Source organism: Salmo salar, chromosome ssa22, assembly GCF_905237065.1.
Source record: "Salmo salar chromosome ssa22, Ssal_v3.1, whole genome shotgun sequence".
In the NCBI taxonomy this organism is placed as follows: domain Eukaryota; kingdom Metazoa; phylum Chordata; class Actinopteri; order Salmoniformes; family Salmonidae; genus Salmo; species Salmo salar.
Genome location: NC_059463.1, coordinates 11,669,854 through 11,696,287, shown reverse-complemented (window position 1 = coordinate 11,696,287; position 26,434 = coordinate 11,669,854). Strand labels below are relative to the sequence as shown.

Below are 26,434 nucleotides of genomic sequence, written 5' to 3'. Positions count from 1 at the left end.
CACCCCATGACCCTTGCCTCGCCACCTCAAGCTTATCCCAGCACACTGCTAGAGGTCATCCTGAGGTCAACCCCCACGCCAGCCTGGCTAGTTCAAAACAGATACCTGGCTAGTTCAAAACAGGTTCCTTGAAAAAGACAACTCCATTATGTCCAGAGACCTGTTCGAACTTTCCATGGTGGTTGAGTTGAGGTTATGAAGAGGTAAGGGAGGGACCTTTTGGAAGAGTGTTTACTTTCTCCTCAACCTCCCCTCTATCCCTTCCTCTCACCCACTGCTTCCTCCCTCTTTTCCTTCCTCTCACCCCCCCCTTTTCCCCTGCAATTCCTCCACCTCTATCTCCTCCATCTACAGTATGACCACTCACTCTCCTATCACTGATCCACAGTGTCTACTCCCTCCAACTGCCCCTGCTCCTGTACCTTAGCTTTACTCCTGTACCTGCGCTCTACTCATGGACCCGTGCTCTACTCCTGTACCTTTGCTTTACTCCTGTACCCATGCTCTACTCCTGTACCCGTTCTCTACTCCTGTACCCGTGCTCTACTCCTGTACCCGTGCTATACTCCTGTACCCATGCTCTACTCCTGTACCCGTGCTCTAACCCTGTACCCATGCTCTAACCCTGTCCCCGTGCTCTACCCCGTACCCGTGCTCTTCTCCTGTACCCGTGCTCTACTCCTGTACCTGTGCTCTTCTCCTGTACCCGTGCTCTAACCCTGTCCCCGTGCTCTACCCCGTACCCGTGCTCTTCTCCTGTACCCGTGCTCTACTCCTGTACCTGTGCTCTTCTCCTGTACCTGTGCTCTTCTCCTGTACCCGTGCTCTTCTCCTGTACCCGTGCTCTAACCCCGTCCCCGTGCTCTACTCCTGTACCCGTGCTCTACTCCTGTACCTGTGCTCTTCTCCTGTACCTGTGCTCTTCTCCTGTACCCGTGCTCTACCCCTGTACCTTAGCTTTACCCCTGTACCCGTGCTCTACTCCTGTACCCGTGCTCTAACCCTGTACCCATGCTCTAACCCTGTCCCCGTGCTCTACCCCGTACCCGTGCTCTTCTCCTGTACCCGTGCTCTACTCCTGTACCCGTGCTCTTCTCCTGTACCCGTGCTCTTCTCCTGTACCCGTGCTCTACTCCTGTACCCGTGCTCTTCTCCTGTACCCGTGCTCTACTCCTGTACCTGTGCTCTAATCCTGTACCTGTGCTCTACTCCTGTACCCATGCTCTACTCCTGTACCCGTGCTCTTCTCCTGTACCCGTGCTCTACTCCTGTACCCGTGCTCTTCTCCTGTACCCGTGCTCTTCTCCTGTACCCGTGCTCTACTCCTGTACCCGTGCTCTTCTCCTGTACCCGTGCTCTTCTCCTGTACCCGTGCTCTACTCCTGTACCCGTGCTCTACTCCTGTACCCGTGCTCTTCTCCTGTACCCGTGCTCTAACCCTGCACCCGTGCTCTACTCCTGTACCCGTGCTCTACTCCTGTACCCGTGCTCTTCTCCTGTACCCGTGCTCTACTCCTGTACCCGTGCTCTTCTCCTGTACCCGTGCTCTTCTCCTGTACTCGTGCTCTACTCCTGTACCCGTGCTCTACTCCTGTGCCTTTGCTCTACTCCTGTACCTACCTTCACCTCGTCTGCCCTGTCTGCTCCATCCCTCCTCTCCCCTTGTCTGCCCATCCCATCCCCCCTTTCTCTCCTTGCTACTAACGGGGGTTGTAATGCGCTCCTTTTACCCCTCCAGTATAAACACTCCATCATTACAATATCTAGTTAGCTTGTTGGGCCAGATGCTCTGGACTCCATATCTCTCACAACTTTAAATTGAATCGCACAGCGCCCTTGTGTAGGTATAGGCACTGTCCACAGTTGAGTTCCTGCCCAAAAGGCGACTCTGTCTGGGTCCTCAATCTCTTATTCTCTGTGTCCAGGCATAGAAACAGCACATAGCTGTCATTCTCATTGATGGTAATATTCCACAGTAGTATGTGTAGCGGCACTGGAGGGGATTGCTTAGTATTGGGATTAATAACACCCCGTGTTAAGACTATCTTTGGGTCTAGCCTTATCCTCACCCCAACTCTAGCCCTGGCACTTTGACAATGAACTGTTTTCATTGGCAGGGTCCCATTATACTTTTTGTTTTTACTATGACTTTAATACACACACAGATACACCGACACATGAAAGATTATAGGCATGATGTCTTGGCCTGTCCCGGCAACACCTCATTGGCTGTCAGTAGAACAATATGATATTGATTTTAGAGTTTTGTTTTTATCAGCCATTGTTGGGGGAAAATCCCTCTGCAAGAACAACACAATTGAAAGAGACAAGATCAGACACACCCAATAGAAGATTATTACTTATGCTTCAGCTGAGAACAGACAAAGCTCACTCTGGGTGAAATTGCAATGGTCTCCGCATTATCTCACTTTCATTTGAAACTGCTATTTGGTCGGTAGTGAAATACATATGACTTGTAAATGACGTTAAGGTAGCGTTTTGGTGGAGGGCAAGGAGCAGAGATGTCGGCCACCTAGCTGGAAACACTAATGATATTGTAGCTTCACATTGCATTTGAAACACAGACTCGTCTTGCATTGTGATTTTCTTTGCTTTATCATACACTGCACCATATTACACTGTCAAAGCTCAGTTTGGACACACACACAATATCAAAGGGATGAGCCAGGTTTGGAGGCGAGAGATGCTTGTGATCATGGGCGAGTCCTAGATGGGTAAAAGTGGAAATGAAAGAGTCTTCAAAATGTCATTCCTGGCCTCTTCAACCTTTAATTAAACCTTGAGAATGGGGAGATAAAATTAATAAATTGGGTAATGAATCGAGCAAAACAGGTGGTGGGTGGCTGAAGAAAATGAACCAATCAGTCTTTCCTGTGTGGATTTATTCAGCTTCTAATTAGAAGCTGCCTTGGTTAATTATGATTGGGCTCTTTGGAAAAAGAGGGCCTCACTGGAATGACAGTCAGGCTGAGAGATAAACAAACACCGGGACGGGACTCCACAGTACGCTGCTGATGCACGAGGGGCTTATGAAGCCAATCGCCTTCTCCGTTATTGATAACCCGACTTCCCTAAGTCAATCACCTTCATTGTAACTAATGCAACCCTTTTCTCTAAGCCAGTCACCTTCCCTGCAACAAATACAATAGCATTTCTAATCTAATTACATTTATGTTAAGTAATAATCCACCCCTCGAACCCAAAGACCTTTATTGTAACTAATCCTTCCAGCATTCCTAACCCACTTCCTCTCTAACTGATAAACCACCACCTCTAACCCAATCATCCTCCGCGATGAACCAGCATGTCCTACCTAATCGCCCATGCCAACAAACTGCCCCGTAACACAATTTCCTCACATGTTTTGAAGGAACTGCATCAGTAATGGAGTGATCCTCTCTGCTAGACCAGCGTTAGACTGTAACACTCTCACCCTCGCTGATTCAAATGAATTCGCATCGTCATGAACGCGTTCATTGTCTTTGCTGTAATATTACAAGGCTAGTATTATATTTTTCAACCAATTATCTTCACTGTCACTTCCACACCATCCACTTTTACACTGTCACCAGCAACATTAACGTTGCACATCTTCTCAGTTCAATGTTCTTGCGTGATGGGGTCATTGTTGTGTGGGGCAGTTTAACATTGTAATGGAGTTGGAGATCATTGGAAGGAGAGAAAAAAAAAGGTGACAGAACGATTATGAAACATTTTCGCTGAGTGGGAAGGTTTTGACAGAATGAATGGATGAGTTGAGGAATAGGAGGCAGTTTATGAGCTATACATTGTTATTACAGTCAAAACTGACAAAGATAGAAGGTGTCGAACTAAGGACCATAACCTGTGAGTGTAGCCTTGTGTAAATGGGGTTTTTATAACAGTAAGTTTGTGTCGATACGTTTGTATTTGCGTATGTATGCACAACTGCGTGTGTATAAGCATGTATGAAAGAGACACACAGAGCGGGAGACCGAGACAGTTGACGTATGTCTGATGATGCGTTTCCTGGTACCGTAGCGTGTTTTCCTGGTCTGTGACTACCCAGTTCCTAGCGTTGACATTCAGTGGGCTATCGTCACAACTGTCCCCCTGCTCTGCTCTTCCCATCCTCTCCAACAACAGCTTGTAATTGCATTTTAATAGACAATTAAAGCCAGGCCATAAATCAATTCTTGCACTGGGTATGAGGCTCGAATTACATTTTTGTGAAGAAAAAAACCCAAACATTTTTATCATGTCAGATTCAATGAACACTTGCTGCTCTATTAAATCATGATATGTGGGCATATCTCAATGTGAACTATACAGTAATGAACTATATGTGTTTGAGTATTTGTTTTATTTTTGTTCTGCCTGCCACCCCCCCCCCTTTGGATGAGTGAGTATTTCTGTTATGTTCACTTGTGCTGACATGCATCTGTCAGTTTTAGTATGACACTTTTAATCAGTGTTGGGGTAGTTACTCAAGAAAAGTAATATATTACCTATTACTTATCACTTCTTTCAACAGTAACAAATTACTTGACTTATTATTCCCTGGGAAAACGAGTTATTTGCACTACTTGTTATATTACTTTTGCGTAACACATCAAAACGTTGAGCGCTTCCTCACTCAATGTAAACAATGCCAACGTTACGTTACGTAGGCCTATACACCAGTGGATAAGGGCAGCATTTCCTCTACTACATACCAACAAGCTTGTTCAGCTGTCCCTGGGTTACAGCCTGTATTCCTGAACCATTCAAAACAAGCCTTGGTTGTTTTGGAGGAGGTAGGCCTACAGTCATCTTCAGCAGCAGTGGTCAGGCCTCAAGGGATCTTTCGCTAAGAGTTTTGTCTTGGCGTGTTGCTTTTACAGGCTCTTCAAGAGATTGGAGGTTTGTGTTTCTAGCAGTGGAGAGGTGTTTCTCGCTAGGGCACAGTTGACATGGTACTATATTCTTGTAATTTTGTCCTCCTGCCAAATCAAAGCAATGGGAGTACTTCCAATTAGAGGAACTGAATGTTTAAGATACTTCGGGCGTTTTTCATCTCCCTCGTTAAAGCATGTGTTAACAGGAACTTGGTGAGAGGACCTCAAACTCAGGACGAAAACAATTACAATCTGGGGCGTGGGGATTTTAAATATTGAGCCAACAGACATGGAATAATAATCACCATCACAAATATCTCTTTTGATCAATAACTGTAACAGGAAGGGAAGGATAACAAAAGTAACTAAGTAACAACGACCTTTCTTACAGTAACTGTAATATTTTTACTCAAGTTGGAACAGTATGCCATTATATTATTACTGTAACGCATTACTTTGTAACACATTCGTAAAATTTTTTAACACGTTACCCCCCCAACACTTCTTATAATACAGTATGATATACTGTATTATATACAGTATTTGATGGATGTTTTTGCCTCCCTTTTCCTTATGGTATGCAATGCGTCTATACAGTATGTGTGTATATTGTACAGTGGATGTATAGGCCTGCCCTAACTCATTTGTAGTACTAGCTATGTGCTATATTCTGTCAGTATGCACCTTGCAGAGTCTTAGCGAGCTGCCTTAGGATTTGGAGGCACAGATAAATGAATAAGCTCTGCCAGAGGATGTGTTTAGATCTAATTCTTATTTATTTTCACGATGGGCTCTTGAAAAGGCAAGGCTTGTCATATGTCAATAGCTAATCAAGATTGAATCCTAGGCCAATCGAGTCTCGCAGTGGTCTAAGGCACTGCATCGCAGTGCTAGAGGCATCACTACAGACCTGGGTTTGATCCCGGGGCTGTATCACAACCGGCCGTGAACGGGAGTCCCATAAGGCGGCGCACAATTGGCCCAGCGTCGTCCGGGTTAGGGGAGGGTTTGGCCGGGGGGAGCTTTACTTGGCTCATCGCGCTTTAGCGACTCTTTGTGGCGGGCCAGGCACCTGCAGGCTGACCTCGGTCATCAGGTGAACGGTGTTTCCTCCGACACATTGGTGCGGCTGGCTTCCGGGTTAAGCGGGTGGGTGTTTAGAAGTGCGGTTTGGCGGGTCATGTTTCTGAGGATGCATGACTCAACCTTCGCCTCCCAAGCTCATTGGGGAGTTGCAGCGATGAGACAAGATCGAAATTGGGAGATAAAGGTGGTAAAATATATATATCTATATATATTATAATACATGTAAAAAATATTTGGAAAGTATTCAGACCCCTTGACTTTTTCCACATTTTGTTACATTACAGCCTTATTCTAAAATGGATTCAATTGTTTTTTTTCTTTATCAAACAACACACAATACCCCATAATGACAAAGCAAAAACAGGTTTCTCTGCAGATCCTCTCAAGCTCTGTCAGGTTGGATTGGGAGTGTCGCTGCACAGAGCTATTTTCAGGTTTCTCCGGAGATGTTTGATTGGGTTCAAGTCTGGGCTCTGGCTGGGCCACTCAAGGACATTCAGAGACTTGTCCCAAAACCATTCCTGTGTTGTCTTGACTGTGTGCTTAGGGTCGTTGTCCTTTTGTAAGGTGAACCTGCCCCAGTCTGAGGTCCTCAGCGCTCTGGAGTAGGTTTTCATCAGGGATCTCTCTGTGCTTTGCTTCGGTCATCTTTCCCTCAATCCTGACTAGTCTCCCAGTCCCTGCCGCTGAAAAACAGCCCCACAGCATGATGCTGCCACCACCATGCTTCACCGTAGGGATGGTGTCAGGTTCCCTCCAGATGTGACGCTTGAAATTCAGGCCAAATAGTTCAGACCAGATAATCTTGTTTCTAATGGTCTGAGAGTCTTTAGGTGACTTTTGGCAAACTCCAAGCGCGCCTTCATGTGCCTTTAACTGAAAAGTGGCTTCCGTCTGGCCATTCTACCATAAAGGCATGATTGGTGGAGTGCTGCAGAGATGGGTGTCCTTCTGGAAGGTTTTCCCACCTCCACAGACAAACTCTGGAGCTCTGTCAGAGTGACCATTGGGTTCTTGACTCTAGGAAGAGTCTTAGTGGTTCCAAACTTCTTCCATTTAAGAATGATGGAGGGCGCTGAGTTATTGGGGAACTTTAATGCTGCAGAAATCTTTTGGTACCCTTCCCGAGATCTGTGCCTCGACACAATCCTGTCTCGGAGATCTACGGACAATTCCTTCGACCTCATGGCTTGGTTTTTGCATTGACATACACTGTCAACTGTGGAACCTTATATAGACAGGTGTGTGCCTTTCTAAATCATGTCCAATCAATTGACTTTACCACAGGTGGACTCCAATCAAGTTGCACAAACATCTCAAGGATGATCAAAGTCCAATTTTATTTGTCAAATGCGCTGAATACAACAGGTGTAAACCTTACAGTGAAATGGTTTCTTACAAGCCCTTAACCAACAATGCCGTTTTAAGAAAAATCAGTGCTAAGAAAGTAAAAAATGAATAAATAAACTGAAAAATAACTAATAATTAAAAAGCAACAATAAAATAACAGTAGTGAGGCTATATACAAGGGGTACCGGTACAAAGTCAATGCACATGTAGGTAGAGGTAAAGTGACTATGCATAGATAATACACAGAGAGTAGCAGCAGTGTAAAAATGGGGGTGGGGGGTGTTCAGGAGTCTTATGGCTTGGGGGATAGAAGCTGTTATGAAGCCTTTTGGAGCTAGACTTGGCGCTCCGGTACCGCTTACCGTGCAGTGGTGCTCCGATACTGCTTGCCGTGCAGTAGCAGAGAAAACAGTCTATGACTAGGGTAGCTGGAGTCTGGAAATTTTTAGGACCTTCCTTTGACACCGCCTGGTATAGAGGTCCTGGATGGCAGGAACCTTGGCCCCAGTGATGTACTGGGACGTACGCACTACACTCTGTAGTGCCTTGCGGTTGGAGGCCGAGCAGTTGCCATACCAGGCGGTGATGCAACCAGTCATGATGCTCCCGATGGTGCAGCTGTATAACCTTTTGAGGATCTGAGGACCCCTGCCAAATCTTTTCAGTCTCCTGAGGGGGAATAGGCGTTGTCGTGCCCTCTTCACGACTGTGTTGGTGTTTTTAGATCATGATAGTTTGTTGGTGACGTGGACACCAAGGAACTTGAAGCTCTCAACTTGCTCCTCTGCAGCCCTGTCGATGAGTAGCCTTATAACTTAGTTCTCCGTATGGCCATGGTCACCTGTCATCTCTGTATACCTCTGTATTCAGGCTTCTCTCCGTCCTCAACGTCCAGATAGCTGGCATCATCGAATCAAAACATTGCCTGCTAGCCAGCTAACATTAGCTAGCTAGCTAACCAAAAACTAACCGCCAACTTCAGTCTTGAAAACATGCTGGATTCGCACTATTTAGACTATAATAATAAGCTAATAGTTCATTCATAAAACAAAAAGTTTGTCAGGGAAAATGCTATAAAAAGAAATTATTACAAATATTCACCAAATGTACAGCAGCTCTCTGCCTAGGCGACGTCACGGCACCAGACCTCCAATAGACATTATGTCGTAGTGAACGTCAAAACAAAACACAAGGCAGCTCCAGCTGGCTTCCTAACGTAACACTGCATGGACGTGCTGGAGATTCTGCCTGCTCGTGTGGGTGGCAGAGAGAAAACTATGATTGAGTGGTGTTGGTTGTTAGTTATTGTCAGGGTTCATTTGTGTGGCACCTTAATGTGTCTGTGATAGCCATCTCGGACACTAATTGATTCTCACTGTTTTGTGTCTGCTTTGATACCCGCTGTTGCTTTGTGATGAGGCAAAGAATAGAAGGCAAATCCAAACCCAGCTTAAAAGGCGGAGTAATTGCCGTTTTTGTTGTTTAATCCAAAAGTGTATATGTGTGTGTGCGCGCATGCACTTGTGCATCCGTGTTTGTTTGTGGCTGTGCAGGGCGGATATCTGTTTGTGTTAGTCCGTGTCTCTGGCCGTCTGTTTCCTTCTGTCCTGTACTTATCCCACTAACAGGGTGTTTCTCTCTCTGTGAATCTCTCGATGCAGACGGAGGATGAAGATGGGGAAGAGAACCTGATGGAGAACCCCTACTCCGTGAAGCTAGAGTTTGTGGACGATCCCAACTTTAAAAACAAAGTGAACTACTCCTACAGTGCCGTCCAGATCCCCACGGACATCTATAAGGGCTGTAAGTACCGAGCTACATCTACATCTACACATCCATTCTCCCACACAAATACACACAAATTCACTACACATCCATCCTCCCACACAAATTCCCTATCAGCCTATGACCTGAACCTTTTTGCTAGGTTACACACAGTGTTTTGTATTAGACATGTTCTGACATGATACACCTTTGAGATACCTTTGAGATGCCTCATCTTGTTTCCGAGGCGGTCTTGTGTGTCTTCCTTATCAGTTTGGGAGGATCTCCCCCTCATAGTTCTCCTACAGACCTGAGCCAGTCTTGAACGGATGAACATGAAACCTGCCTATTTCTCTACGCCTTAGACCGGACCTTTCTCCTTCTGAGGTTGTTAGCTGAGCACGATAACCTGCCCCTCTGCGTATCAGCCAACACTTGCTTCCTGTAACATAATAGTACATGGCAGTAGTGTTCCCCACAGTAGCTGTGTCTGTGTGTGTGTGTGTGTGTGTGTGTGTGTGTGTGTGTGTGTGTGTGTGTGTGTGTGTGTGTGTGTGTGTGTGTGTGTGTGTGTGTGTGTGTGTGTGTGTGTGTGTGTGTGTGTGTGTGTGTGTGTGTGTGTGTGTGTCGTTGCATGGACAGGGATTGATTCATCTGCTCCTGGATACCCTGCCCTGACTGGCACCTCATAGCCCTACCGGGCATAACACCGTCTTTGGGACTCCAGCAATGGAAGAAAGTGGACATATGTCCTGTATCTGCTGAGGTTGCATTCTCACAGTCGCCCTACATTCTCTATCTCTTCTCTCCGCTATCCTGCTCTAATCTGTTGTATTTAGATGTGTTCACTCTCACTATCTGGCTGTATCTCAAATGATCTGCTGACAGATAGACCACCATTTCCACACGTTTTGTTTTGCAGTCTTCCTCTTCGTCAGAAGAGCCCTTGTTATTTCCGAGGTATGGAGGCTAGCCAACAGGTCTATAATAAGCTTTCCCAGCAGCCTCTCTGGGCCAATCTTGTCAGAGTTAGCCTGTGCTTATCCAGGAAGAGGGGTCAAAGACCATGGACGAACGACTATAGAGCAATCAGTCCTGCCTGTTGTTCCTGCAGACATTTTGCGCTGGCCCTGGATTCTCTCAAGGGCCCTGGATTCTCTCTTCACTGGGCTTGTATAGGAATAAAGGCTTTCTGATTGAGCCTGCAGGGGATTATAGAAACACAGTACTAGAATGGAGTACTCTGGGAGGATGTTCATTTTTAAAGGTCCAATACAGCCATTTTTATGTCAATATCAAATCATTTCTGGGTAACAATTAAGTACCGTACTGTGAAAATGGTCAAAAAGAAACAAAAATAGCTTCTTAACAAAGAGCAATTTCTCAAGCAAGATTTTGCTAGGGGAGGGGAAAACTGAAAACTAGCTGTTATTAGCAGAGAAGTTTGGAACTCTCTTTCTTATTGGTCTATTAACTAATTTACCGTCTGGTGATGTCACCAGGCAGGCCAAAACTCCATCCCACCAAAACAGGCTGAAATTTCAGACATTCTTTTCAAGCAGCTCTTACACTAAAAGGGCATTATCATAATTTTCACAATATCATAGTATTATTCCAACCTCATATTATAAAATATATATAAAACATAAGACAATCATGTTTTTGACTGCACTGGGCCTTTAAGAGTTTTGCATTGCCGAAAATGTTTACTGTTGTTGTGGGCAAATCAACTCCCTGTGCGTAGTCTGCAGTGGAAAGATTGGCTCAGCTACTCCAGTTTTGACACCAGCTCCGTTTTGAGCATGTTGTTTGAGTTCTGTTCTTTTTTTCTTTGTTGAGTAGCTCGTAAAATGCAGTACTCGTATACGGATGCTGATCGTCCCCACACTCTACTCCATATATCATTCAGTAGCCTAGCCTGTGTCAGTAACAAATGTATCATCAATTCTAACCACATATTTGGACATTGAGTTAGCAGTAGCACAAAATAATATGACCAGTGGTGTCGGGCTATATAAAATCATGTTATTAGGAATAAGTCAAGAAAATGTTCAGGGGCCATATGTATCAAGCGTACATATCTAGGATCAGTTTTGCCTTTTCGATCGCAATGAATGCGATTACATAGACTGGGGGACCTGATCCTCAGACTCCTACTCTGAGGAACTTGATACATACGGCCCCAGGGATCGGAAGTTAAAGCTGAATTTCACGTGGAGAAAATAGACTGGGACATTTCAACCTCTGGGGTCCCGGGGCTCGGAGAACTCTGGAGAGGGCAGGCCAGGGACAGTACCAAAGGAGATGGCTGCTACTCGGCGCTGAAACACCAGAGCTGCCTGGGAGAGCTGACGGGGAGCTGATGTGGGTGGAATGTTTGCCTGTGGGTCTAGAGAGGTCTGGGCTTATTGGAGGAGCAGTGGAGCAGCAGCATTGTTAGTGAGCAGGAGAGGCTGTCTGCCCAACCCAGGGAGAGCAGAGCAGAGCAGCCAGACGAGAGGGAGAGGGTCAGCGTTAGAGAACAAAAGCCTGGAACTGTTGATCTGGAACAGGGTACTATCTACACAGGGGCTTGAGTATTGTGTGGTGTTATGTGTACAGTATATGGCAGTAAGTGTTAGTGGGCTATGGTATGGATGAGTTTAGTGTTCTGTGTTGTGCTTTGTGGATGGAGTACATGGGTAGAGTTTATTATGAGCACTCATCCTCTGTGTAGTTGAAGGGGGTTGCTATTTTACTGCTTTGATAACGAACATCTACTAGAAGTGGGCCCAACTAGGAAATGTTGGCAATATGACTGGTCTTCTGTGATATTTGAGGAAGGTGGTTGTTACATGACAAGGAGATTATACAAAAGTGTGTTATGCATAGTAATGAAACGGCAGCAGCGGAGGTTTTTGACACGGGGGGAGATGGATCAAGAGAAAAAGTCAGAGAGAGAGAGAGAAGTAGAGAGCGAGAGAGGGAGGGTTTGGAGAAAGAGAGAAGGAGAAAAGGAGAATCAGGAGAGAGACACTTTAATAATAGAAACCGTTTAGAGCAAAAAAAGGGGGTACCTTTTTTATTGTGTTCTTTTTAGCAGATAAATGAGGCAGTGTATGCGTCCTAGTTTGATTTGTCTGCCAGGGCCCATGTCCGTTTATTGAGATTGAGAGTGTTCCCTGGGCGCAGTAATGAACCATTTTATGATTCATTATCCCATTGCGGATTCCTGCTGGCGAGTCTGCAAACTTTCTAATTAGCTTAGGTCAAACATTCAAACAGTTTTCTTCTAATTATCAATGCTGTCAGCGTGTGTAAAAGAGGCGAAGTCGGGTGCAGGAGAGTAGCGTGATGTAAACAGGCGCACTTTATTCAAGTTCCAAAACGAGAGCACAACATAAATCAAATGCGCTCAAAACACGGAACATAACAAAAGTAAAGCGCGTAAAAAGACACCACAGCAACATGAAACAATTACACACAAAACATGATGGGAAACAGGGTTAAATACAAGTAGCTTAATTGGGGAAATGAAAACCAGGTGTGTATGGAAACAAGACAGGACAAGTGGATAATTGAAAAATGGAGCGGCGATGGCTAGAAAGCCGGTGACGTCGATCGCCGAACGTCGCCCCAACAAGGAGAGGAGCCGACTTCGGCGGAAGTCGTGACAAATGCTTATTACAGAACGGACACCGCAACAGAAAAAGCCACCGAGGAATACATTGATGTGGGTGGTGCTGTTGCATTGTGGAGAAAAAAGGATTTCTTCTCGTGGTGGGGGAATGTTGGGGAAACGTTGAGGGAACAAACGGCAGGGAGGGATTTGCTGAATAATTGCTGGGGAAGAGCCCAGGGGAATACAATCTCACAGGGAATCCCAGAGAAACAGGAAGAGGAGAGTTAAATAAAAGCCACTGAAAGAATCCCATCATGCGCTTAACTCCTGGGTCTGTCTTTAGTTTCAGAGAAGTCTCGCAGCTAGATCATTTAATGGTTATTGCACCGGGGCTGTAGATATTGTTAACAGTTTTGCAGACACAGCTGCTATACAGATGAAGGATCTTAATTTGACCCTGATTACTATGGCAGGAAAAGAATCCTGCAGCAGCAGGAAATGTAAATTATTATGTGGATTATAATTAATGGAACATTTTTGATACATTTGATACAGGGGTTGATACATTTTCGTAAGAGAAAATAGAGTCTGAAATCTCTATGTGGAAATTGAAAACTTTAGGAGCCTTTTAAACCTAAAATATACTACAAGTTTTAAATGTTCTGCGTTTCAGGAAAGTTCCCCTCCAACAGAGTGGTCAAATTAAGATCCTACAGCTGTACATAGATTAGTACGTAATCACTGGTGGTGCTCCAACCAGGTTCCTCATATTTTTTGTTGCCTTTCATTTAAGAGATAACCGGTTAAACACACGTACTGCTATATTTACATTGCTGTCGTCATATTAACTGAATAATGAAGAAAAAGACAAGAGTATTTAAGTACAGAAAAAAATAGTTTTTAGTCTTGAAGTGAGAATAAAAATCCCCCGTATGCTTTTTTTCCCCAGTGGCTGTGTTGTTGTCTTTCTATTCCACACATCCACAGTGAGTAATGTACCGATTACAATAGAATGGAGAGCAGTGACTAATTGTCTGTGCAGATGAAAGAGTGGGTGAAGTGAAGCTTTTGGTGGTTGGACTGAATGGAAGGATTAATCCTTCACTCCTCTCCTGTGGAGGGAGGATGCTGTCCCTATCTCCCTCTCTCTCTCTCTCTCTCTCTCTCTCTCTCTCGCGCTCTCTCGCTCTCTCTCCCAACTAATTAGAGAGAGAGAGAGTGCAAACAAGCCAACAAACATCAATGCCCAAACCACCAACTAAAGGCACATGTTCCCTGTCTTTGAATATTAGCCCCTGCTCTGCCAAGGTGGCTGTGGCGTGGACACCCCTCTGGAAGGCTTTAGGCAAACACGATGGAACACATGCAACGTCATGGAGACACAGGAAGAGCAAGAGACAAAGTCACAGAGACTAGGAGGCACAGAACAGAAATCGTGGGGGAAATACACTACAGTGGATAGAGAGGATATCTGTGGGGTATTAGTAGAGGGTTTAAAACAGAGGGAGAGATTGGTATCGGAGGGGTTTCAGTAGAATGAATCAGGCTCTGAAAGCACTGCAGTATTCAATAAGGGATTCTGAGAGATCTATAGTCTGCTGGCGTTGCCCAGGTACACTACCACAAAAGCATGATCTTTTAGAGACACTCAGGCATTAGAACTAAAGGAGAAGAGAACGGATGAAGGTTTGGAGAACTAATCTAGATAGTCATTCACTCTATACTCAGGACTCCAACTATATAGTACATACAATTAGTGGGCCTTATTGTAACTTTTAGAGGAGTACCACTATCTGTTTACATGGGTAAAGGGGTAATTCATTTACATTATAACAAAACGGGTTGTCGAAAAGATAGGGCAAGTCATTTAGGCGAAAAGAAAAATAGCGAAAGACAGTAAAATGACATCTGAAAGTCTATATCCTGTTGTGCAGTCTGCACAGCCCACTGCAGGCTCATCCTGTGGCAGAAATAGACATGCTCTCTCGCTGTCACCCAGCTCACGCTATGCTGGAGATCAGCTCACTCCTCCTCAACATCAAGTCAGATTTAAGGAGTGAGAGACTGAGAAAGAAAAGCTAAAGTGATTCGTAAAAGGAAAATGACTGTGTGCGGAAAAAAAAAGGGAGATAGGATTTAAATGTATGTTTTTCACTCTGAGGGAGAAGACAGCTGAAATCATTTATATTTCTACCGTTCCTCTTGATTTGATTCGCTCTGTCTTCCGCCTCCTGCCTACCCCCCTACCCTAAAGTGTGTGCCCAGTGAAGGGGCACTATCGTTTACCAACACTCTAATGAGAACAGCCAGCACACCAGACTCCACTTCACTCACCACCAAGCTCAGAAAATATATTTCATTTGTTTATTATTGACTGCATCACTTTAATTAGAAAAAGGTATTTGGGCGGGGAAAGGGTTTAGATTTCAGCAGTCTCTCATTCCGTATTCATGATTTGTCGGAGACGTTCTGGGTTTGATTTCCTCTTCACAGTTCAAGGCGGTTCGGGAGCAGGACAGGAATTCAATCAGAAATACAGTGTTTTCAAACATTTTATCCGCTATGAACACAGTTTAACTCATGTACCTCATATTCAGGTATATTAGCTGTGGTATTACTAGGTTGTTAGTGTTACTGCATGTTATTTGAGTACGATTCAGTATTACTTCAGTTGGTTATGGATGTTTTTGTAAATACATTCCATTTAAGAAATCCTCATTTTGAGAACATAGGTGTTTAAGGAAACTTCCATCCATTTTGTTTTGTGATAAATAGCATTAGCATATGTTTTGGGAAGTGTACTTTTAAATTATGTTTGTGTCCGTCAATCTTCTTCTTCTTCTATCTCTAAAACTTGGAGATAATCAAAAAAGACCTTCAGTGCCCAGTCCTTGTTCTCCATAGTCTTTGTAGATGTGTGAGGTGGTGCCAGTTCCAGCTATTTGTTTTTCATCTGCGGGATGAAAGGTTTGTAAGTCCGGGGTTTTAAGCACCGAGCCAGACGAAGAGGAGAGGAGACAGCCTTGGAGAGCGAGCGAGAGAGGGAGAGGGAGAGAAAGAGAGAGAAGCAGAGAGAGAGAGAGAGAGAGAGAGGTGGATGGTGGACGCTAAGGAGAAGGACGTGGTGTCACGTCCTGGCCAGTATAAGGGTTAATTGTCATTTTAGTTTGGTCAGGACGTGGCAGAGGGTATTTGTTTTATGTGGTTCAGGGTGGTGTGTTAGTTAGGAGGGCGTTTGATTTATTATTTCCGGGTTTTGAGTTATGGTCTATGTTGATGTATTTCTATGTGTAGTCTGGTTGATCTATTTCTATGTTGAGTTAATTGGGGTGAACTTCCAATTGAAGGCAGCTGTGTGGTGTTGCCTTTGATTGGAAGTCCTATATTAGTTGCGTGTGTTTGTCTGTGTATTTGTGGGAGATTGTTCTGTGTTTAGCCTTGTGCCTTGCCAGACTGTCTGTTGATCGGTCGGTCGTTCTCTTGTTTGTTGTTTTTGTACGTTCATTCTGAGTTAATAAACGTCAAGATGAGCTTACACATACATGCTGCGTTTTGGTCCTCCATTACCAACGACAATCGTGACACGTGGGGCTTGGCATTTTTACCCTTCTTTGATTTCCGCAGGCTATGTCATCGTTGGAGTCCCTAAAATAAACCACATCTGCCGGTGTAAAAAAAGATGACTACCCCTGTTCCGTGTGTGTTCAAAACAAATGAGTACTGTATGTGTTTGTTAGAAGGACCTCCTTTACTAAGGCATGGGGAGTTGAAGTTCTATCACAACCACCATGCAGCTGGTTCCTGGCCACTCATCAGAGGAACGGCATAAAGATCTTCACCACGATGATGACGAGGATAATGGTTATTGCAAAGGTTTTGTCCATTAATAGCTTGAGTTTTATCGTCCCAAATTGATTTTTTTTATGAGGGATCGTTTGTATTTACCCTGTGATATATTACACTGTGTGTGTGTGTGTGTGTGTGTGTGTGTGTGTGTGTGTGTGTGTGTGTGTGTGTGTGTGTGTGTGTGTGTGTGTGTGTGTGTGTGTGTGTGTGTTAGTGTACTGTAATACTGGATTAATATTAGGCAGAAAGACAAAGATCCATTTTGATGGCGCCGTGAATAATGTGTGTGAAGTGGGGGTCCGTTGTGTGTATGTGAGGGATGGTCTCACACAGGGATATTCCGTAGATCCCACTCATATAATTGTTTCCCTACTTGGGGTGCAGTCCTGCTCCATAAAGTGGCAAAGGCGAGCTGATGAATCACCTTTTAAAGATATCAGAGAGAGGCCTGTTTTACTTGAAAGATGAGCCCAACGCAGCGCTCAGGGGCCCTGTCCGCCTCCGTGTGCACATTTTTCACAGGGGAAATGTATATTTTTATCAACTGTCCAGAAAAGTCATGGCACATCCTAGCTGGATAAATCAAAGAGAATTTGTTTGCTTGCGTTCCTTTCTCTTCGATACGCTCGTGTGTGTGTGTGTGTGTGTGTGTGTGTGTGTGTGTGTGTGTGTGTGTGTGTGTGTGTGTGTGTGTGTGTGTGTGTGTGTGTGTGTGTGTGTGTGTGTGTGTGTGTGTGTGTGTGTGTGTGGCCTGCAGTGTGGTTGGCTGACATTACAATAGAGGGGGCTCACATCTGCATAAAACTCCCGGCCCGTGTCTTCTGGGGTGGGACCTGACTGGATGTCTTTGAGCCTAGCGTACTCAGACAGTAGGTGGTGTTTACACACACACACACACAATCCCCCTGTGCCCACACTCTGCCCTGGAGAGGCAAAGCGTAGTCATGACGTATTTTTCTTTACTGCAAAATCTGCCTTGAAAGTCTTTTTCTGTCTAGACAGACAGCAATTTCTGATACTCCATTATATATTCTGATCAACTGGCTTGTTCTTGTGTCAGGAAATAAAATACCACATTAATCAGATGATATACCTAGCCATTACAACAGATTTTTGACCAAATTCGTAGTTACTGCATTTTCCCTTTGAAGGGCAGTATTGTGTTGGTGGCCCTATTAAGCTATTTCAATAATGAATATGCTTTTAGTGTCAATTTGGTATCTTTGCCAACAGTTGCCAAAAGCCAGTGGTTATTCTGTTGTTTACTGTAGCAGCAGCCCACTGAGATGGCCCATGTTTACTGTAAAGCCTGACATATTTTTGGAGGAAATGGTAGTGCACAGTGCAGCAGAGTCTGTTTTGTCATGGTGTATTTCACAGTGGAAGGAAATAGAGTCTGTATATTGTTGAGCCCTAGGACCAGCTTGCCTCTTTCAGGTCTCTCAGGAGGAAACTCTCTCTCTCTCTCTTTCTCTCTCTCTCTCTCTCTCTCTCTCTCTCTCACTCACTCACTCACTCACTCACTCACTCACTCACTCACTCACTCACTCACTCACTCACTCACTCTCTCTCTCGCCTCTCTCGCCTCTCTCTCTGTCTGTCACTCTCTTGCTCTCTCTCTTGCCTCTCTCTCTCTCTCTCTCTCTCTCTCTTTCGCCTCTCTCTCTTGCCTCTCTCTCTCTCTCTTGCCTCTCTCTCTCTCTCTTGCCTCTCTCTCTTTCTCTCTCTTGCCTCTCTCTCTCTCTCTCTTGCCTCTCTCTCTTTCTCTCTCTTGCCTCTCTCTCTCTTGCCTCTCTCGCTCTCTCTTGCCTCTCTCTCTTGCCTCTCTCTCTCTCTTGCCTCTCTCTCTTTCTCTCTCTTGCCTCTCTCTCTCTCTCTCTTGCCTCTCTCTCTTTCTCTCTCTTGCCTCGCTCTCTCTTGCCTCTCTCGCTCTCTCTTGCCTCTCTCTCTTGCCTCTCTCTCTCTCTCTCTTGCCTCTCTCTCTTTCTCTCTCTTGCCTCTCTCTCTCTTGCCTCTCTCGCTCTCTCTTGCCTCTCTCTCGCTCCCTGTTTGTTCCAATTCGCTATTTATCTACATCTGTAAAATTCTCTCCAACCTGCTCTTTTCCTTTCATTCTTCTTTTTTTGTGATTATGTCTCTGAATTTAGTGGAAAACATGTTGAGGCGCTCCCCTTGGTGACAAGAGCAATTTGGCTCTCATATGTTCCTCCCCTCCAGTCACTGGTTAGTGCTGGTGTGTATGTGTGTGCTCGAGTGCGTGCACGTGTTCGTGTGTTACAAAGCAAGCGACGGCAGGCCTTTCACTAACAGCTAGCTTGTTTGAATTTTGAAGAGGTTCTATACAAAACATCCTCAGTTTAACTATCTAACTTTGACTTTGAATGTAATAGTTTCTGGGCAATTCAACAACGGAATGTTTCATTTTTAAACAAAAGAGTGTGAATACTAATGTTTGAATTAGTGCTCCAGCAAATGAGGCGTGTGAGTGGTGTTTAGAGGCCGTCGGGGTGGGGGTGGGGGGGGCGAGGGCGGGAGTGGGGGCAGGTCGGGCCTCTTCTCTCTTCTCTCCCTCTCTCTAACCTGACAGCTCATCAGCAACTCGGCGCAGTAATTGAAAATCATGGGAAAAGTGGATAATGATCGTTTATTTGTGTGAAATTCAAACGAGAAGGGGAGAAAAGCTGGACTTGGAGGTTCAGGAGCTTATCTGGCTGTGGTTGGCTGAGTAATTAAATCAGGAAAGCCAGTGAAGTTCTCCTCAGCTCAGCGTCTCGTCCTGTTTCTCCTTTAATCAGGCGCCCATTAAACCTCTGATTGCGCGCCCCATCTTCTGACTCCAGCTCAGCTATTAAACAGGAAGTGAAAGCCTTTCTCCGTGGCAGCAGCTCAAGGGTGGGGGAAGGTGGTGGAGGGTGCGTTGGTGGGGTGGATGGCATTCAAGCAGGCACAGGATGCAAGGTGAGAGAGAAATAGCAGGACATGCAAGGTATTAATGGAAGGGGAGAGAGGGGGAGAGCGACATGCAGGTGAGGGAATATATGGATATCACTCTGCTTAACATTCAGCATATTTTCCAGTTCTGATTGAATGGGGGATGAATACGCTACATGGCCGAAAGTATGTGGACACCTGCTCGTCGAACATCTCATTCTAAAATGATGGGTATTAATATGGACTTGGTACCCCTTGCTGCTGTAACAGCTTAGACTCTTCTGCGAAGGCTTCCCACTCGATGTTGGAACATTGCTGCGGGGACTTGCTTTTTTACTGCAAAATCTGACTTCAAAGTCTTTTTCTGTCTAGACAGACAGCAAATTCTGATACGCCATTATATATTCGGATCAAGTGGCTTGTTCTTGTGTCAGGAAACAAAATACCACATTAATCAGACTTGATTCCATTCAGCCACATGAGCATTAGTGGGGTCGGGCAGTGATGTTGGGCGATTAGGTTTGGCTCTCAGTCGGCGTTCCAATTCATCCCGAAGGTGTTTGATGGGGTTAAGGTCAGGGCTCTGTGCAGGCCAGTCAAGTTCTTCCACACCGATCTCGACAAACCATTTCTGTATGGACCTCGCTTTGTACACGGGGGCATTGTCACGCTGAAACAGGAAAGGGCCTTCTCTAAACTGTTGCCACATAGTTGGAAGCACAGAATCATCTAGAATGTTATTGTATGCTGTAGAGGTAAGATTTCCCTTCACTGGAACTAACCCAAACCATGAAAAACATTCCTCCTCCACCAAACTTTACAATTGGCACTATGCATTCGGGCAGGAAGCGTTCTCCTGGCTTCCGCCACACCCAGATTCGTCCGTCTGACTTCCAAATGGTGAAGCGTGATTCATCACTCCAGAGAACGTGTTTCCACTGCTCCAGAGTGCAATGGCTGCGAGCTTTACACCACTCCAGCTGATGCTTGGCATTGCGCATGGTGATCTTAGGCTTGTGTGCGGCTGCTTGGCCATGGAAGCCCATTTCATGAAGCTCCCGACGAACAGTTATTGTGCTGGCGTTGCTTCCAGAGACAGTTTGGAACTCGGTAGTGAGTTGTTGCAACCGAGGACAGACGATTCTTATGCGCTACGCGCTTCAGCATTTGGCAGTCCCGTTCTTTCATAAAGTACTACTGACCTGTGAGATATAGCTGTGACCTTAACTTAAACACACACACACACACCTCAGAAGACACAAGCTGACCGGGAGTATTATGCAGATGTGAGCCACCTCTATTGTAATGTCAGCCATCTACACTGCAGGCCACACACACACACGCGCGCGCGCACACATGCACGCACGCACACACACACACACACACACACACACACACACACACACACACACACACACACACACACACACACACACACACACACACACACACACACACACACACACACACACATACTGACAGTCAAGCTGTTTTGATGGTCTCTGTGGGGAAATAGCAGCAGCATAAATAGCACCATTGTTTTTCCTCTCTATTCAAATGCAGCATCGTCCAAACTGCTGTCTCCACATATTCAGTGACACATGACCTCGACCAATGTCAGGTGTGATTCCTCCACTGCTCTCCACCGTATAGATATCGTCCAGGTTACAGCGATGCCTGCTACACACTGCTGAGGACCACCTCCGGATCTGGGACAGCTGATTGCATATATACATTTTTATGGAGTCAGACCACACTGTCAGAGTGGACAAGGTTATTCAGCCCGAAGAGAGATTGTATTGTTTTGTGTTTACATTATCCTGACCTGGACACACAGTACAAGGGTAATTCCACGAAATGAGTGCATTTTTTTGCGTCCCTTTGATATTTGAAGTAGAAATTGTAGAATTGTAGAATTTTAAAAGCCTGTTATATTTAATGAAGTGCCCTTTAATATAGAAAATTGAATACGTTTTAAATGAAAACTTGCTGAAGGGTCAAAAGTCACCATTTTGACATGTCCCTGAAAGCATTCTCTGTTACTTCTAGGAAGATTTGAAACCCAAAGTTTTCACCATCACTGTAAAGCCCTATTTATTTTAAAGGTTTGACAAAGTCATTTCCAAAGATCATTATTTATTTAATGTGATTAGTGATTCATTTTAAGGTAATAAAAAACCCTGTCCCTCGTTTTAAGGTCAACCCTGTTATGTGAACTGAACTCTCGTTTCAATACTGTCAACCTATTCCTTTGCAAATCTACATTTCTCAAGGAACATTAAACATCCAACAGTCACATAGCGTCAAAACTATGTCGATTGGACTGTACTGTACCTCCGTGGCTGTGCTCATAGTGTCTCCTCTCATCTCCTCCCCCCTCCTCTCCTCTCCTCCTGCCCTGCAGCCCCAGTCATCCTCAATGAGCTGAACTGGACTCAGGCTCTAGAGAGAGTGTTTATTGATAACCGCCGGGAGGACAGCTCTCTACGCTGGCAGGTGTTCGGCAGCTCGACGGGGGTCACAAGATACTACCCAGGTAAGTCCTAGACCATTATGAATAAAGATATTATCAACGTTCACTATAACTATTGTATAGATATAGAGGTAAAAGAGATCAAGTTCTCCCGAGTGGCGCAGCGCTCTGAGGCATCACTACAGCCCCGGGTTCAATCCCAGGCTGTGTCACAGCCGACCGTTGACCGGGAGACCCATGAGGCGGCTCACAATTGGCCCAGCGTCGTCCGGGTTAGGGGAGGGTTTGGCCAGTCGGGTTTTCCTTTTCCCATCGCGCTCTAGCGACTCCTTGTGGCGGGCCGGGCGCCTGCAAGCTGACTCCGTCGCCAGCAGGACTGTGTTTCCTCCAACGCATTGGTGCAGCTGGTTTCCGAGTTAAGCGAGCAGTGTGTCAAGAAGCAGTGCGGCTTGGCAGGGTCGTGTTTCGGAGGACGCATGGCTCTTGACCTTCGACTCTCCCGAGTCCTTAGGGGTGTTGCAGCGATGGGACAAGACTGTAACTACCAATTGGATACCACAAAATTGGGGATAAAAATGAGAGATCAAGTTAAAAAAAAAAAGAGATCAAGTTGCAGAATGATGTTTTGTATTCCTCCTTTTTCCAGCCACTCCTTGGAGAGCACCCAATAAGATTGACCTGTATGACGTGCGCAGACGACCGTGGTGAGTACTGACGTCCATGTTCAGTTTTTTTCCTTTTACATAGGATAGAGAGGCCCTACAGGTTTTCCATTCAGATGTTCTCCCACAAGGGGGTTAGCCTAAGGCCATTTACAAGTGATTCATCTACTATTTAGTTGCCTACAGAATCCTGCTTTATGATGGGATATTCTATTCAACCTCAGGACAATAATATTAGGAAAGCACATATTTGTTTAATATGAAAGGTTCAAATAGTATTTTCTGCTCCTAATACACTTGTAACATCTCAATGAATTTGGGGGAAAAAATGGTTTTATAAAGACATTTTATTGTCTATAGAATGCCACATATTCTAATTTCAAATATTAAAGCCCCAGATATCTTACATCTTTGTTAGAACCTTCTCCATGTATTGTGTTGTGAAATCCAATGTAACCAGTCCTTTATTGTGTTCTTGTAAGCTTTGGTCTATTATAGATGTTAGTCCCTCCCCAAGCTTAATAGAATAGTTCTCTCCTTTGTTTCAGGCCATTGAGGTTAAAGTATTATCTAACCCCTATTTATCTCAGTGAGTTACCAGAGGAAATACATTCTCTTCAACTACAAGGACCGCAGCCAAGTGGCAAATAAGATATGGAGTGGTACCATTGCTGTGTTGTATTAAGCGTTCACCTGCCATTTGGTTTGTGAATCCCTGCTGTGTGTCAGATCTTAGCCAGGGCCAGGGACTCACAGAGCACGGCAGTTTGAAGTTTTCGACAGCACCGAGTGTGTGAGGCCAAACAGCCCCCCTTTCCCCTACACCCTCACCCCTCCATCCTGCCTCTACCTGTCACTGTCACTTCAGCTCTGTTTAAGAGCTGCCTGTTGCCTGGTTGCAGATTAAAGCACACCGGACATAATCATGACAGCCACATTGATTAGAGTTGATGCTGCTTTCCATCCCTGGCTGTCTGCCTGTGTCCAGCTCCAGCATAGCTTGGTTGGCTGTTCAGGCCAAGGGTTGGCCAGAGGTGATGGATGGGCCGGAGGGCAATGCACTGAGACAAACAGCAAACTCCCACTGTATACGATTAAAACACTCACAGTACACTCCAGATGTATCTGTCAGGTAAATAAGCGACGTATTTATACCAATATCAACAGAGTTTGCTTTATTACACACTCCCATTAACAAGCTATTACACATACAGATATACGTTCTGTACACTCATAGGCCCACTCATATAAAACCAAGAAGTACTGATTCTGCTCAGAAGGTTAGAGTTGCCGTTAAAGATGTGTGAGAAGCCTGTGTTTAGCTGAACTCCAGGTTGTTTCCCAGCGTATCAGAATGAGGAAGTAATAAGGCTCTTCCTGACAGACTAATTAAGTTAACACTCTGGGAGAAAGTGTCCCTGCATTGCCTCTGCTCTGGCTGACATGGGCTTTCACACATTACCTGTGAAACACTGTAGACCTCCACATGAACACGACGCCGCCAATAATTGGGTTGTTTGTGTTAACAATGGGCTACAGTGCGCCGCTGACAAGTTAAAAGGAGGATCATGTCTGTGTTTTCCTTTAGTGCCTTTGCTTCCAACAACTACACTGAGTGTACAAAATATTAGGAACATTCCTAATGTTGAGTTGCACCCCTTTATACCCTTAGAAAAGGCTCAATTTGTTGGGGCGTGGACACTACAAGGTGTCGAAAGCGTTCCACAGGGATGCTGGCCCATGTTGACTCCAATGCTTCCCACAGTTGTGTCAAGTTGGCTGGATGTCCTTTGGGTGGTGGACCATTCTTGATACACACGGAAAACTGTTGAGCATGAAAAACCCAGGAGTGTTACAGTTCTTGACACACTCAAACCAGTGCGCCCGGCACCTACTACCATACCCCGTTCAAAGGCACTTAAAACTTTTGTCTTGCCCATTCACCCTCTGAATGACACACATACACAATCCAAGTCTCAATTGTCTCAAGGCTTAAAAATCCTTCTTTAACCTGTCTCCTCCCCTTCATCTACACTGATTGAATTGGATTTAACAGCTGACATCAATAAGGGATCATAGCTTTCACCTGGTCAGTCTATGTCATGGAAAGAGCAGGTGTTCCTAATGTTTATACACTCAATGTATACGACAACCAATTTTAATTCCCTCACACAGGAGAAGAGTCTTCCTTGAGGCAGAGAGGAACGTGGATTTCAGAGAGGGAGATGGTTACATTTTTTATTTAACCTTCATTTAACTAAGCAAGTCAGTTAAGAACAAATTCTTATTTACAGTGATGGCCTACACCAGCCAAACCAGGACGATGCTGGGCCGCCCTAAGGGACTCCCAATCATGGTCGGTTGTGATACAGCCTGGATTCAAACCAGGGCGTCTGTAGTGATGCCTCCAGCACTGAGATGCAGTGCCTTAGACTGCTGCGCCACTCGAGAGAGATGGAGAGATGGAGAGAGAGCTGAGAGGAGGGAAGGGAGTCTGGAAACAGAGGATGTGACAGGGGTAGACAGGGGTGGATGCTTTCCACTGAACAGCACCATGTCACCCCCTGGTCCTCCATGTTTGTCACTGTCATTGTTCCCATGCTTCTCTTCTCTGCCTGTTGGTCTCCGACTTTCCCTCCGTCCTCTCTGAAAGCTCCTGTGGCCTGTTGCCTAGCAACCTGTGCCCATGCCTTGTTGAGTGGCGGGGCCGTGGCAGGGAGTGCCATGATGTGTCAGGTCATGCTTGTGTGATTATGGTCTAACATGCTGTCTTTGGTTGTGACACTCTCTGGAGGGGTCAGCCAATCGTAGGGGCTAAAAGACCACCCACTGGGTTAGGTAAGCCAATCACGTGTTTGTTAGGGGACAGCAATAGATTAATAGACCTTTAAAGGGGAATGGAGGTAACTCACATGCATACGCACATACCCCCCCCACCCACCCCCCCCCCCACACACACACACACACTCACTCGCCTGCACATGTAGATGCACATACAAGAATATATACAAGAAAAAACATGTTTTCACCTCACTTATGAATTGCAGTTGCACATGTGAAATATGCGGTTTCACATCTTAAAAACATTTGCATGTGAATATTGGATATGCAGTTTCACATCTGAGAAACATTTTCTTGTGAATATGTCTTGTTTACATGTGGAATTGCAAGTTCACATGTGAAAATCAATCATGTGGAAATCTCAGAAAACATCTAAGAAAACTTGCAATTTCACATGTGGTGATGAAATACTGTTATTCTCCTCACATGTGAAAAGGTTGTGTTAAGATGTTGCAGTATCAATGTTTCCACATATGGAATTGCAAATTCTTTACTGCCGTTTTGTCAAAAGGTAACTTAGCCTACCTGAGTATAATAATTCAAGTGCGTACAAAAATTATAATTCCTTATTTCTGAGCCAGCAATTGGGAGCGTTACTGCTGCAGGCGCATGCCTCTCTTCTTCATATAGTGTCCAAAAAGTGTCCAAAAACCACCTGTTCTTTTCACGTGATTCTTTTCCTGTTTTTTTTGTTGTTGTAAGGGACAACCCCGACACAGACACTAAGTCTGAAATGTGATTTTCAGGAGGAAATAAAAGGATGGCTTGTGTGCACAGTTTGTGGCCTAAAAGACCTTCACCTTTTACGGGAATGAGTTTAGGACTGGTTGACCTGTCCTTTAGATATGCCAGCTGGGGTGGTGTGTGTGTGTAAAGTGTGTAATCCTTTGAGGAAATCGGGGAAAGGGAGAGGATGAGGCTGCGTAGCTCGGTGCCTCCACAGATGGGCTCCCTCCATCTGTCTGTCTGCTGCGCTCCCCCACTAACGGCCTCAGGAAAATGA

The 26,434-nt window shown here is 45.2% G+C and overlaps 1 protein-coding gene across 4 annotated transcripts in view; it reads left to right on the top strand.

Annotated features, from left to right (window-relative positions):
- LOC106582605 (voltage-dependent calcium channel subunit alpha-2/delta-2) overlaps positions 1-26,434 on the top strand; it is a 367,039-nt gene that overhangs the window by 300,240 nt on the left and 40,365 nt on the right. For all 4 annotated transcript variants that reach the window (XM_045705262.1, XM_045705259.1, XM_045705261.1 and 1 more), the window contains 3 exons: positions 8,975-9,116; positions 21,860-21,991; positions 22,575-22,632. In XM_045705262.1, the coding sequence (XP_045561218.1) occupies positions 8,975-9,116; positions 21,860-21,991; positions 22,575-22,632 (332 nt within the window). The remainder of the gene's footprint in view (positions 1-8,974; positions 9,117-21,859; positions 21,992-22,574; positions 22,633-26,434) is intronic.